Below are 13565 nucleotides of genomic sequence, written 5' to 3' on the forward strand. Positions count from 1 at the left end.
CTCGCCGCAACTAGAGAAAGCCCACGCGCAGCAACAGACCCAACTCAACCGAAAATAAATAAATAAATAAATTTATTTTAAAAAAAACAGAGCCAAGTGTGTGGGTTTGTTTGCTTTTCCCCCACCAAAGGGCCTTATAAGGTGAGCTCACCTGGGTTTGCAGAGCTCACAGACTTACCTCTAACGTGTAGAGTTCCACCAACAGAGAGAGAAACCCACCTGCCCAGAGCCTCCAGGGTGGTGAGAGCAAAAAGAAAGTGGTGCTTCCTTTGGTTAATAGCAAAATGAACATCTTTTGTCCCAAGCCACTCTCTCGGTGGACTCAACAGTGATCACGATGGAATTCAGAAAAGTTGCCACAGCTTATGAAACACCCAAAACTGACACCTTGCTTTTGCAAATGCAGTAAGAGACGGAAGGGTTCTTCCTGATAAGACAGAAGCTCAATCAGCAGCTGGTTTTGCCAACAGTGGATCCAACCCCAAGCCCATAGAGAAACTCTCCACCAATCAGAAAAGTCAAAGATCTATGGTCTTTAGACCCTTGCTGCTCAAAACGTGACCCTTCGACCAGCAGCTCTGGCCCCACCTGGGAGCACATTAGAAATGCAGGATCCCAGGCCCCGCCCCAGACTTCCAGAAGCAGAATCGGCATTTTGAAAAGATACCCTGGTGATTCACATACACATCTTAAAGTTTCAGAAGGACCGAACCACATAGATAACAGAATCCAGAGCAATGTTCAAGATGTATCATAAATACTACTAACAAGGCTATTATCTGTTATTTGCAGGTGAGCTGAATAAATCACTGTCCACCCACTGCCTTTTCCACAGTGATGCAGGAAACCCTTCTGCTTTTCAGCTAGAATCTGAAGTTGGTTTATTTGTCAGCATCTTAGACTGACTAGTTTGTCTTAGAGGCCAAAGGTGACCACCAGGGAGCTGATATAAATTCAGGACTTGTCAAGGGTACAGAAGATGTACTCATTCAGACACAGATGAACTGTCCCAGGTATATGTGAAACTCACCAACATCCTAGCAAGGAGCTGCCAAGCCACCAACACCCAGCTCTCCTCATTCTGCACTGCATCCATCCCAATAATTCCTCCACACGCCCTGGATCATTGCCTCAAATCCCTTAACGGTCACTCTCCCTGGTATTAGTTTCCAGCGGAGATTTTTTTTTTTATTATTCATGATTTGTACAGAACCTACTTCCCAAAAGGGACTGTATGTGGCTTACAAAGATGAACACCTTGTAAACAAGATGAGCAAAATTAGAGCAGAATAAATACCCAGTTAGCAGTCTCAGAAGACAGTGTATATTCACGTGATCTTTCCTCTCTTGGCCCGCCTCACGCCCCCATCACTGCTCCTCCCCGGAAAGCAGAAGGGGATTAACGTGACAGATGAATCTGAAAATAAACTGGGATGCTCAGTTCATTTCCTCCTCTTTGCCTCTTGGACATGAGTGTGCACACGGCACGTAAAAATTCTCCCCTGCTCCTTTTCAGCACAAGTCTTGCACACACACCCCTCGACCACAGGCCATGTGGGGAGACCCAGGGCCACCACCCTGTTGAGGTCCAGAATCGCTGGCGGCTGGATGGGTAAGTCTCTTTAATAGTGCAATCATGGGGCTTCCCTGATGGCACAGTGGTTAAGACTCCGCCTGCCAATTCAGGGGACACGGGTTCGAGACCTGGTCCAGGAAGATCCCACATGCCGTGGAGCAACTAAGCCCGTGCGCCACCACTACTGAGCCTGCGCTCTAGAGCCCACGAGCCACAACTACTGAGCCCGTGTGCCACAACTACTGAGCCCACGTGCCACAACGACTGAAGCCCGTGCGCCTAGAGCCCGTGCTCTGCAACAAGAGAAGCCACTGCAATGAAAAGCCCGCACACCACAATGAAGAATAGCCCCCGCTCACTGCAACTAGAGAAAGCCAGCACGCAGCAACAAACACCCAACGCAGCCAAATAAATTTAATTAATTAATTAATTTTTTTAAGTGATACTTTGGCTCCAATGTGTTTACTCCTTTGACTTATTTCTCGATTAGCTCAGAACTCGAGTGAAAGGGTGCTATTTATTAAGGCCTTTCAAAATGCCAACAAAAAGATCTGGAAAGCTCATGCTACACCCCACTTAGGATAGTTTATTAATAGTGGCGGGGGTAAGGGGGAAGGCCTGAAATCTCTGGCTATTGAGGCAAAAGTGTGACTAGAGGCCACTCACTGTTCAACTCCACCCTCATCTTACTTGCCTTCCTCTCCCACACAGACTGGAAAATCTAAAATGTGCCTTCTGATTCTAGGGAACACTGAGTTGAAAGATATGTATGTGTATTTTTCATTGTTTTTATGAATATAAAATCTTATTTAGATATAGATTGTTCTATAAAACATTGCTAAAAACCAATCAAGAGTTTCTAGACAATGCTTTGAAGAAGTGACTTCTTTTCTTTTTTCTAATTACATATAAAAAAGATATGTTTAGGGAATTCTCTAGTGGTCCAGTGGTTAGGACTGGGCGCTTTCACAGCTGAGCGCTTTCAAGTTGCCTGGTCGGGGAACTAAGATCCCACAAGCCATGGGGCGCAACCCCCCCAAAAAAAAAAAAAAAAGATATGTTTAAGGGTTTTCATACTCAGAAAGAGCAATGTAGGCCAGATAGATGGAGAGATAGTCATATACACACATATATATGTTTGTATGACTACAAAATCTTGATGAAATAGAACTCAACTAATTTCAAGCTCATTCTACTTTTAAAAGGCTGAGGAAATGTCACAAAAAAAAGAATAAGTCATCAGGAACTTATTTTAAAAGAACAGTAGTTACTTCTGATTTTTTTTAATTTATTCATAATTTGGGACCAGTTCTTGCTCACCAACATCCTGCACAGAATATGTGGATAAATGAAAACCCACAGTCGTGAAGCTAGAACCCATAGGCCCTCAGACTTCAAAAGAGCTTTTGTTACATCACACTAGATGCAAATATACATTATATAAATGTTCCTACATTAAAGAAAGATGGTTGTCAAAGGTCGACAGGCAGAAAGTTCTGGTAGTAAAACCTTGGGGTCTCAGAAAATGCAATTAATCAGAATATAACATTGACGAAACACTGATCAAGATTTTCCTGTACAGAGAAAAGGGAACCCTTCTACGCTGTTGGTGGGAGTGTAAATTGGTACCAACACTGTGGAAAACAGTATGGAGGTTTCTCAAAATACTAAAAATAGAACTACCATATGATCCAGCAATCCTGGGTATATATCAAAAAGAAACAAAAACACTAATTTGAAAAGATACATATACCCCAATGTTCATAGCAGCATTATTTACAACTGCCAAGATATGGAAGTAACCTAAGTGTCCATCAACAGATTAACGGATAAAGAAGATGTGATATATATATATATATATATATATATATATATATATATATATATATACACACACAATGGAATATTACTCAGCCATAAGAAAAACAAAACTTTGCCATTTGCAGCAACATGGATGGACTTGGAGGGTATTATCCTAAGTGAAATAAGTCAGAGAGAAAAAGACAAATACTGTATGATATCACTTATATGTGGAATCTAAAAAAGCAACAAACCAGTTGAATATAACAAAAAAAGTAACAGACTCACAGATGTAAAGAACAAATTAGTGGTTACCAGTGGGGAAAGGGAAGGGGGGCAATAAAGGGTAGGGGATTAAGAGGTGCAAGCTATTATGTATAAAATAAACTACAAGGATATATTGTACAATACAAGGAATAAAGCCAATATTCTATATTTTTTTAAAAGCATGGGCAACTAAATATTCAAACTGTAAAAAAAAAATTGTCGGGCTTCCCTGGTGGCGCAGTGGTTGAGAATCTGCCTGCTAATGCAGGGGACACGGGTTCGAGCCCTGGTCTGGGAGGATCCCACATGCCGTGGAGCAACTGGGCCCGTGTGCCACAACTACTGAGCCTGTGCGTCTGGAGCCCGTGCTCCGCAACAAGAGAGGCCGCGATAGTGAGAGGCCCGCGCACCGTGATGAAGAGTGGCCCCCGCTTGCCACACTAGAGAAAGCCCTCGCACAGAAACGAAGACCGCACACAGCAAAAATAAATTAATTAATTAATAAACTCCTACCCCCAACATCTTCTAAAAAAAAAAAGTGTCCTGTACAATGTCTAAGGAGTGATTTCCCATATAAAGTTTTAATTTCCTACATAATGCCTCTTTCCTTTTTCCCACTTGTAAAGAGATATGTTTAAAGGGTTTGGTGCTCAGATGGAGTGGAATATCTTCCGCGCTTCTCTCTGTCCACTCTCCAGGATGAGTCTGAATTCGCTTCTAACACGGCAAAGTGCTGCCCCTTCCAGCTGGCCCAGTGCTTAACCACGTGTAATCCCATTTGCTCCTCAAAATATTACCGTGCGGGGGCTTCCCTGGTGGCGCAGTGGTTGAGAGTCCGCCTGCCGATGCAGGGGACGCGGGTTCGTGCCCCGGTCCGGGAGGATCCCACATGCCGCAGAGCGGCTGGGCCCGTGAGCCATGGCCGCTGAGCCTGCGTCCGGAGCCTGTGCTCCGCCACGGGAGAGGCCACAACAGGGAGAGACCCGTGTACCGCAAAAAAAAAAAAAAAAAAAAAATTACTGTGCGGGAAACAAATGTAACAATCCCCCGGTGGAGACAGAGGCTGGGAGAAGTTAAGGGATTTGTCTACGATCAGATCTGTCTCCTGACCAGTAGAGCCAGACGAAAATACAGATCGGCCTCGTCCGGTGCCCTTTCTAAGGCACTGTCCCGACTCCGACCCTTCTCTGGGGTGTGAAGTGACAGGGGACACACCAGGGAGGTGGGGTGGCTGTCCCCACACCGCTTGGCCAACGGCTGGCCCATTGCCAATCCTCACCTCTCCTGAAAATCACCCAATCGGAGTTGTGGCTTTCTATTCTAGAAAAGCATCCTTTTTCTTCCTTTTCCCACCTGATTAGCCAGTCTCTCTTGCTTCCCTGTTTGGTTCATGAATTTCTTGCCCTGCAGAAGGTCCCACTTTCTCTCTCTCCTTGAGATACAATTACAAACCATGGTGCACTTGCTAACCTTACTTCTTCATAACTACAAAGCTTTCTCTATGCTCCGGGTCAATGCTGAACCTCTCTCCTTGCAGCAGGAGTTAGGGCACTGAATGGGTGCAAAGCCTGCTGGATCTCATCTACGACCACATCTCTTCTACACTGAAAGCTGCCAGAATGTTAACACCGGAACTTTCAAAAGATTAAGGTATACATTTACATTCCATTTCAATGGTCTCTACTTTAATTCAGATATTTGTTCCTGTCTGCAATTACTAATCTGCTACCTGCTTTTCCCCCCCTTCTTATTCTTCTGTGGTTGTCATCAGTTAGAAAGACTGACCAGAAAGTTAAGAAAAGGGTGGGGAGTGGACAAGGTAATATAGAAGAACAGTTTTGCAGAAAATAACGAAGATATATAACCAGTTATTTATTAGGAAAAATCCCATGTGATAATAGGTTAACGCTGCTCATGTTCTAAGAATATAGTAGTCTCCCTGATTTGCATTTGTATGGAGGTAACCTGTAAAAGCTGCTTTAAAAGGTCTAAAGAATGGTCTCGTTTTGATCATGTTTTGATGACTTTAGGCCAGTTCTGCATCCTTCTGCACCATAGTCAGAACTCTACTGAACGTGGCCCATCTTTTGGTTTCAGTTGACTTTCAGATCCTCTTGCCAAAAAGCATGCGGCGTGGAGGGAAGTTCAAGGTCTCTGAGGTCAGACGGGTGTGGGTTTGACGCCCATAAGCAAGCCACTTAAATTCTCTGAGCCTTAGTTTCCTCGTTCATAAAACAGGCAAAACAATTCCCATCTCATAAGGCCATTAAGAACATTAAATAAAAGAATACAGGTAAGATTCCTGGTACTCAAAACCACTGGAGCTTTTACTGAGAGCCATGTAATACAAAGCAGAATTCTCATGAGTTTCCCAAAGAATGTGTCCTAAGGCATTCATCAAAATGTTTTCCAAAAAAACCAATTATTAGTCAATATCTGAAGAAGGACAGGAGGAGGCGGTAGGTGGAGGAGGGGGAGGGAGCAAATCCCATTTGTAGAACTTTCTTCCCCGTTCACATGGCACTTCACTTGTTACCTTAAACTGGAAATATTTCTTCATTACGTTGAAGGCACCTCAGCTGCTGGAATTGTGTCTCATTTTCGGTCTTCCCATAAGGGGCACAGTGCTCAGCACAGAACACGTACTTCCTCTTTTCATTCTTGACAGGCAACCACTACCAGAAAAGTTAAATCTCAGGGCTCTTACTAGTGGATGTTCTCTCTTTGCCTGGGGCTCTGCCTGTGTTTTTCATGAAGCAGATTTGTGTCAATGGTACCTAGAAGCGGGATGGAAGGGAGACCTGAGTTTTCAAAGTAAATGGAGGAAAAGATCAGTAAGAATAAAGAAAACAATTGGGATATTTACAGGGTCAAGGTGTCACTCTAAAGATTGCTGATTATTTTCAAAGAGGGAAATGTATGTTTGCAATGGAAAGGCCTGGCAATCACCCACGCAACTAAGTGATTAAACTCAGCAACACTAATGAATGGCCAGGTGCACCTAATCGAAAACACGGAGTGTCACCTATGAAGTAGTCTGGCTGAAAACGTTTCGTCTGAATCGAATTGCACCTTTAGACTGAACTTCCAGTTTACAAGAAATATAGGGAATGGAGGAACAAGGTAAGTGACACCACGAGGAAATAATCAGATTAATCTAGAATGTGGAACATTCCACAAATCAACTAGCCTTGTCACTTCAAAAAGTCTATGTGGTAGAGAAAGAAAAAAGTTGAGGCACTGTTCTAGTTTAGCAAATGCTAAGAAGGCAAACAGTCAAATGCAATGTATAAATGAATCTCAACTGGCTCCTGGTTTGAAAATGTAGGTAGCAGACTTCCCTGGTGGCACAGTGGTTAAGAATCCACCTGCCAATGCAGGGGACATGGGTTCGAGCCCTGGTCCGGGAAGATCCCACATGCAGCGGAGCAACTAAGCCTGTGCGCCACAGCTACAGAGCCTGTGCTCTAGAGCCCGCGAGCCACAACTACTGAGCCCACGTGCCACAACTACTGAAGCCCATGCGCCTAGAGCCCATGCTCGGCAACAAGAGAAGTCACCGCAATGAGAAGCCCGTGCACCACAACGAAGAGTAACCCCTGCTTACCGCAACTAGAGAAAGCCCGCATATAGCAACGAAGACCCAACGCAGCCAATAAATTAATTAATTAATTAATTAAAATTACTTTTAAAAAATAAATATCAGTAATAAATTTTTTAAAAAAGAAAATGTATATAGCTAAAAAATACTCTGAGTGGACAATTAAGGAAATTTGAATATGGACTGGAATTTGATGATCATATGGAATGGTTATGAGCTTTCTTAGGATGTTTAAGCTCCTGAGTTATGTAAAAGAATGTCCTTATTTTCAGAAGATATGTGCTGAAGACTAAAGGTGTCTACAATTACTTTCAAAGGGCTTAACCTCCCATCCAAAAATATATATATTTCTATACACACACAAACTGATAAAGTAAACATGATAAAGTGAACAATTATTGAGTCTAGGTGGTGGATATACTGATGTTTATTGAACTATTGTTTCTACTTTCCTGGATGTTTGAAAATTTGTTATAACAAATGTTAGAAAACATGGAGGCAAAGTAACAAGCAAGCTATTCCTCTCTGCCTGAATAGAAATTTCTTTCTCTTACATTTAATAATAAAAACAAATTATAAAACTCTTGTCCTGATGCATTTGGGCCAGTTACTGGGGACTCTAAATGGCTCAGACACCCTCTGTAACCGATTCTGGGGACAGCAGTCATACTGAGCAAAAAGCATAGCCCTCTTCATTGAGTATCACTTTCACTGCCCTTTCACTGTCCAAGAGTACTGCTTTTCAGAAAATAGTAATGATGTTTCCCCCAATATCATGTAACTGAGGGTCTTCAAACCAGCAACAAAAATCGTTTTGGATAAACTTTACAACCTGTGATGTTGCTTCTGTATAAAGACAATCTAGTCATTCGGTATCACTCAAGTTTTTTTTTAAATAGTGACGCAGATGATACGTAATGAATACAGAGATGAAGTCAATAAAGTGTGTTTCCTGTAGTCTGGGTTCTCCACTAACTCTGCTCTTGGGGGCAGGAATGAGAAGCAGCAGTGGATGAAAGTAGTAAATAACCTTATTCCACACACCAGTTACTTCTATTCCTTCCTGACCCTTCTAGAAGGACAGCTTTGAGAAGATAAGCTTGATAAATTCAAGCTTTTCCAAAGATAGACAGCAACAGAGAGAAGCACCACCCCACAGTTAAAAGTTTATATTACTTGGGAAAAGACAAGTGTGAGTCTGAAAATTAGTCCAAAGAACGCTCAACTATTTGATTCTTTCCCAAACAGAAAACACACCACACTAAGGCAAAAAAAAGAAAAAACAAAAACAAAATATAAACTGAAGCTTAATGCGTATATATGATATAACGCCATATATTATATACAAGATACAACATCCAGTAAAATGTAAAAGTGCTTCCTTTTGATTTGAGTCCAAGCTTATCTGAGAGGAAAGTCTTACCTAGGTACAAGGATGCATTTTCTTTCTTGACATTGTCGTCTAAGTAGGTTGGTCCCAGGGTATAAATAGGTGTGGAGCCCATTCCGATGAGAATCTGCGCGCAAACGAATAAAGCCACGTAGACCCAGTGACTGTTTCCCCCCGAGTCCTTGAGGCAGGTGGGAGGCTCCGTCGTGGCCGAGGAGTTGCCATTCTGACACAGGCCGTAGTTGGCCGCCGAGGCGTTCAGCTCTTGGATCTGGTAGGGGGGCGAGATGAAGTGAGGTAAAGCGAAGAGGGCGGCGCCCAGGGCGATGAGGAGTCCCCCCACGGCCAGCCACAGGGGCCGCCGCCCCCGGCCACCAAAGTAGCTGACGAACACTACCACCACCAGGCTCCCGATGTCAAAGCAGCTGACCAGCAGCCCTGACTCGGAACTCTTCAGACTGTAGCGCCTTTCGATGGTGGTGATGACACTGCTCAGGTACCCGGAGACCATTAACGCCTGGATGAAGGTCAGAAAACACACGCAGACCAGGAAACAACGGGAATCGGTGAGGACCACATAGAGGCACCTTCTGCCCTGGAGCATGGCCAAAGTGGAGGACACCGATATGGGTTTGCCGATTTCCACCCTGTGGTGACTTTCCACCAGCCCTGCCATCTCTGCCGAAGTAGACGGGGCGGAGGGGCTGGGGGCCCGCGGGCCAGGGCCTGGCTTCAACTCCTGATGGCCAGAGGCGGGCTTGGAGTCTTCTCCGGCGGGATTCAGGTCTGGCCTGCAGGAGGCGCTGTTCAGGGCGGGTAAACTCTTGGACCTAAAGGGCTCGGGTTCGCACTTCTCTTGGACCGCTCCTACTCTGGCGCTGGCCTCCAGCTGCTCTCCCGCCTGGGGCTGCAACCCAGTGCCTCCTTCCATGGCTCTTAGAATTCAGATTCGATCGCCGATCGCACTCAAGGACTCCGGCCCTTTTCATCCACCGGCAGGAGGGGCCGAAGCCGGGCCCAGGCAGTCGTGCCCACCAGGGACCGGGGCTGGGGATGCGGAGCCGCGCAGTAGGGCATCCTCACCAGCAGGGAGGTGCCCAGGGCATCCTGACCGCAGACGCGGCCCCGAGGCTCCGCAGCCGCGTGCCCCGGAGGGCAGGGGTCCGCGCGGTCCTGCGATGAGCCCTTAGGGTCCACCTCGGGTTGGCAGCTCGCGACAGGAGCCTTGCGCGTCCCGGGCGCATCCCCTCCGCCGCCGCCGCCGCCGCTCCGCCTGCAGCCCGGAGCGCGTACGCCCAGTGCCCAGCGTGGGGGCGGTTAGCGCTGCAGCCCGCGCCGCATCCCGCCCGGCTGGCTGGGCCAGAGGCGCCCGGTCCTCGCCGCCTCGGCTCGCGACACCCTCGGGCGCAAAGCTGCCAACCTGCAAAGCAGAGAGAGGGCGGTCAGCGAAGGGCGGCTGCGGCTGGGACTGGCGTCCCGGCGCCCCGGGGGACAGCGCTGGGGCACTCGGAAGGTCCCAAGTGAGACTGAGGGACGAAAGAGGAGCGAAGCCCTGCTGGAGGAGGCGGCTGCAGGCTGCAGCCTCTAGTGCCGGAACAATAAGCAGCAGGCGGTCGGCAGAGACCCTCCCTCATTGTCTACCGTGGACCTGCCCCCGCCCCGCCCCTTTTGCCTTAAACAGCGCATCTGCTTTTATATGTTAATAATTATCAACCTGGCAGCTCTGCCTCAGAGACAGTGTCTTTTATTCTAGTGAACTAATTGCAGTCTTTTGGCACTCCCACTCCATTACTCAAAATAGAAAAGGCCCAAACGAACAAAGGAAAGTTTTTTGGTTTTAGTTTTGGTTTTGGTTTTGGTTTTGGCTTACAAACACTGTGCACTCCCACTCCCGATTTTTAAAAAGAAAAGAAAGGGGGAAAGCTAGGTGTGTAGAAATGCGTGTACACAATTGTGCGCAGGCACGTGTGCGCGACTGGATGTGAATCCGTCTTCTCCATCAGAGATACGTATTCAAAGCCCAAGGCAGCAGCAAAAAGGTCAGAGTGCTTGCCTCTTTATTTCCAACACTAAAAATAACACCCCTGCCCCCAGCCGCCGGGGAGAACTATTCAATTACAAATACCAGGGGCGTTCGAGGCTTCGGCCCACGCAAAGTCCCAGCGCGCTGTGTCAAGCGAAACAGAAAATCAATTTGCTTTGCGGAGAGGTGGGGAGGCCACAACCAAACAAAGAGATGCCGGCGCGTTGTCACAGCGTGCTGGGAGCCCACGGATCCGGCTTGGCACTCGCAGGCGGGCAGGGAGGTGTGCTATTTACATCCCGCGCAGTCCACGAGCGTGGGCTCCGGGTGCGCGCACGCGCGCAGACACACACACACACACACACACACACCGGCGTGTCTGTGTCGGAACCCCCTCGCGCGATCCGGCACCCTGCTTGAATTCAACGCGACCCGAAAACAGGTGTGTCCCCGGGGTAAACCTGCGCCCCTAATCTCGGGGACTCCCACTCCATTCCTCCGGCCCGGGGGGGGATGTGCACCAGGTGGGAGAAAAGAGCCGGACTTAGCTGCATTGGGTTTCACTCTGCCGCGCGCTTTTGTGATGCTGCTGAGAAAAGAAAGGAGGAAGGGTAAGGGAGAAAGGCGGAGAGCTTGGGATCCAGGGGTGGCCGCTCCGGCGTCTCCCTCGGCTCTGCTGTGCCAGCCCCGCTCCCAGATTCCCGGCCCGCCAGCCACTCACAGCCGGGGCTTCCCCGCCGCCTCCTTGCCCAGGCGCCTTCCCGGGGAACCCCACCGGCTGCCGCGCACCGAGCCGGGGAATCCCGGCAAACTCGCTCCCCGCGCCGGGGGCGCCCGAGCCCCTGCGGAGCGGGCACCCGCGCCACAGCGCAGCCTCGGAAGGGCACACGGACCCCGGCCGGCGGCTCTCGGGGCCGGCGTGGCGCCCTGGGGAACACCTCCTGCGCGCGCGCGCGCGCACACAGACACACACCACCCGCAGGAGCACAGGCCCGCCAGGGACAGCTCGCCGCGCTGCCGGGGCGCACGAGCCGCCGCTACTCACTCGTGAGTCAGCCGGTCCGTCTGTTTGGCTGAGAGTGGAACGGCGGGACGTGGGGACCTTGGAGGTGCGCGAGTAGTTGGGAGTCCCCTCGGGAGGCAGCCTCGGTCCAGCCGCCGAGAATCAGTGAATGAAGTCTGTGAGTCAGGCTGAACTCTTCCCCCCACCCCTCGCCTGTCTCCCTGGCGTCTCCGGACCCTCGCGCACAGACGCGCCCTGAGAGGAGCAGCAGAGGGCGCAGGCGCGCGGGCAACCGCCCAGCCCAGCCCAGCCCAGCCCAGCCCGAAGGCAGCAAGCCACCCGGCTGCCCATCACCTGAGAGGCGGGGGAACGCGAGGAGCCAGAGGGAGCAGGTCTCCAGAAAAGTCGGCTGCTGAGGTAGAGAGCCCACTCGGAATAAGGAAATTGTTTCTGTTCGTTTATTCTGTGCCGTAGACACCCACCATGTCTCAGAAACCATAGTAGGTTCTGGGAGCCAAAGATGAACAGGACAGATCCCTGGACTGAGGAAACCTCTGTCTTGTGGAAGACATACCCCTGTAAGTAGCCTAAAACAACGTGGTAAATTCTATACAGGGTGACACTGGAGAACCTAATATCCTTTTTTTTTTTTTTTTTTTTCTTCCGATACGCGAGCCTCTCACTGTTGCGGCCCCTCCCGTTGCTGAGCACAGGCTCCGGACGCGCAGGCTCAGCGACCATGGCTCACGGGCCCATTCGCTCCACATCATGTGGGATCCTCCCGGACCGGGGCACGAACCCGTGTCCCCTGCATCGGCAGACTCTCAAGCACTGCACCACCAGGGAAGCCCCCTAATATCCATTATTAACCGATTAGATCTTCATTTCCAGGCAGAAGGAAAGGCATGTGCAAAGGCACCGGGGCACGGTGCTGAAGGGAAATAGGTAGGTGAGTCGCAGGGTGATTGCAGGGATGGGGCAGGGGGCTCACGGCAAGAGTGGCCGAGGGGGAAAGACCAGCAAGGGCTTCATAGGTCGTGTGCTGTGAGCTCTGAAGGGCCAGTGACATTCTGACTTGATCACCAGAAAGCTGGTTCTGGCAGTGGTGGGTGAATCTAAGCCACTCGGAGGGCATAGGAAGCCATCTCAGTGGTTGGGAGCATGGAGAGGAAGGAACTGCTTGAAAACACTGACAAGGTAGAAGTGGCCAGACTTGAAAACTGATGTCATCTGGAGACTGAGAAAATGGGCCAATATAGGATGTCTCTCAAGCTTCACACTTGGGTGACTGGGTGGATGAGGTCCCAGAAAAACACAGGAGGATAAACATGATCTTAGGGGAAAGATGCTTCTCCTTTAGGTGCATTGACTTCGAAGTGCCTTTGGGACATCTGAGTGTACGTGTCCCATAAGCCAGTGGACGTATAACACACAGGCATCCCAGATTAGGGATGTGGATTAGGAGGCATTAGCCTGAGACAGCATGAGGTGAAGAAGGAAGATGGTGCAGGAGATCTGAGGAGAGGTAGGCTAAGAGCAGGGCCCTGGGGACACCGTGATCTGAGAGCTGGAGAGGGGAAAATCTAAGAAGGGAGATTAGAAGCAAGGGTCAGAGAGATCTGTGAAGAGTCAGAAAAGAGGGACTGTCTTAGAAGCCAGGGGAGCAGAAAACTTTAAGAAGGGCATGTTCAGGTGCAGGAAAGGCTGAAGAGAAGCCAAACAGGATGGTAACCGAAAAGAGCCCATGAGCTGTAGCATGTGGGAGGACACTGAAGAACTCTGACAGAGGATGATGGTGATCTAGCTAGGGGAGGGGCTGTTCTGCGATTACCGGTGACTGCACTGACCACAGCTGCCATGCCAAAGTCACTTCAGTGGCCCCTGGCCTTCAGTGAGAGCGCTGGG

The 13565-nt window shown here is 48.9% G+C and overlaps 1 protein-coding gene across 1 annotated transcript in view; it reads right to left on the reverse strand.

The window, feature by feature from the left end:
- Window positions 1-11870, reverse strand: part of SLCO5A1 (solute carrier organic anion transporter family member 5A1) — a 122418-nt gene extending 110548 nt beyond the window's left edge. Inside the window, exons 1-2 of the mRNA XM_060115790.1 lie at window positions 11703-11870; window positions 8668-10054 (exon numbers count right to left, since the gene is read on the reverse strand). Of these exons, the coding sequence (XP_059971773.1) occupies window positions 8668-9565 (898 nt within the window). The 5' untranslated portion in view covers window positions 9566-10054; window positions 11703-11870. The remainder of the gene's footprint in view (window positions 1-8667; window positions 10055-11702) is intronic.
- Between the last annotated feature and the right edge of the window lie 1695 nt (window positions 11871-13565).

This window comes from Mesoplodon densirostris, chromosome 13, assembly GCF_025265405.1.
Source record: "Mesoplodon densirostris isolate mMesDen1 chromosome 13, mMesDen1 primary haplotype, whole genome shotgun sequence".
Taxonomy (NCBI): domain Eukaryota; kingdom Metazoa; phylum Chordata; class Mammalia; order Artiodactyla; family Ziphiidae; genus Mesoplodon; species Mesoplodon densirostris.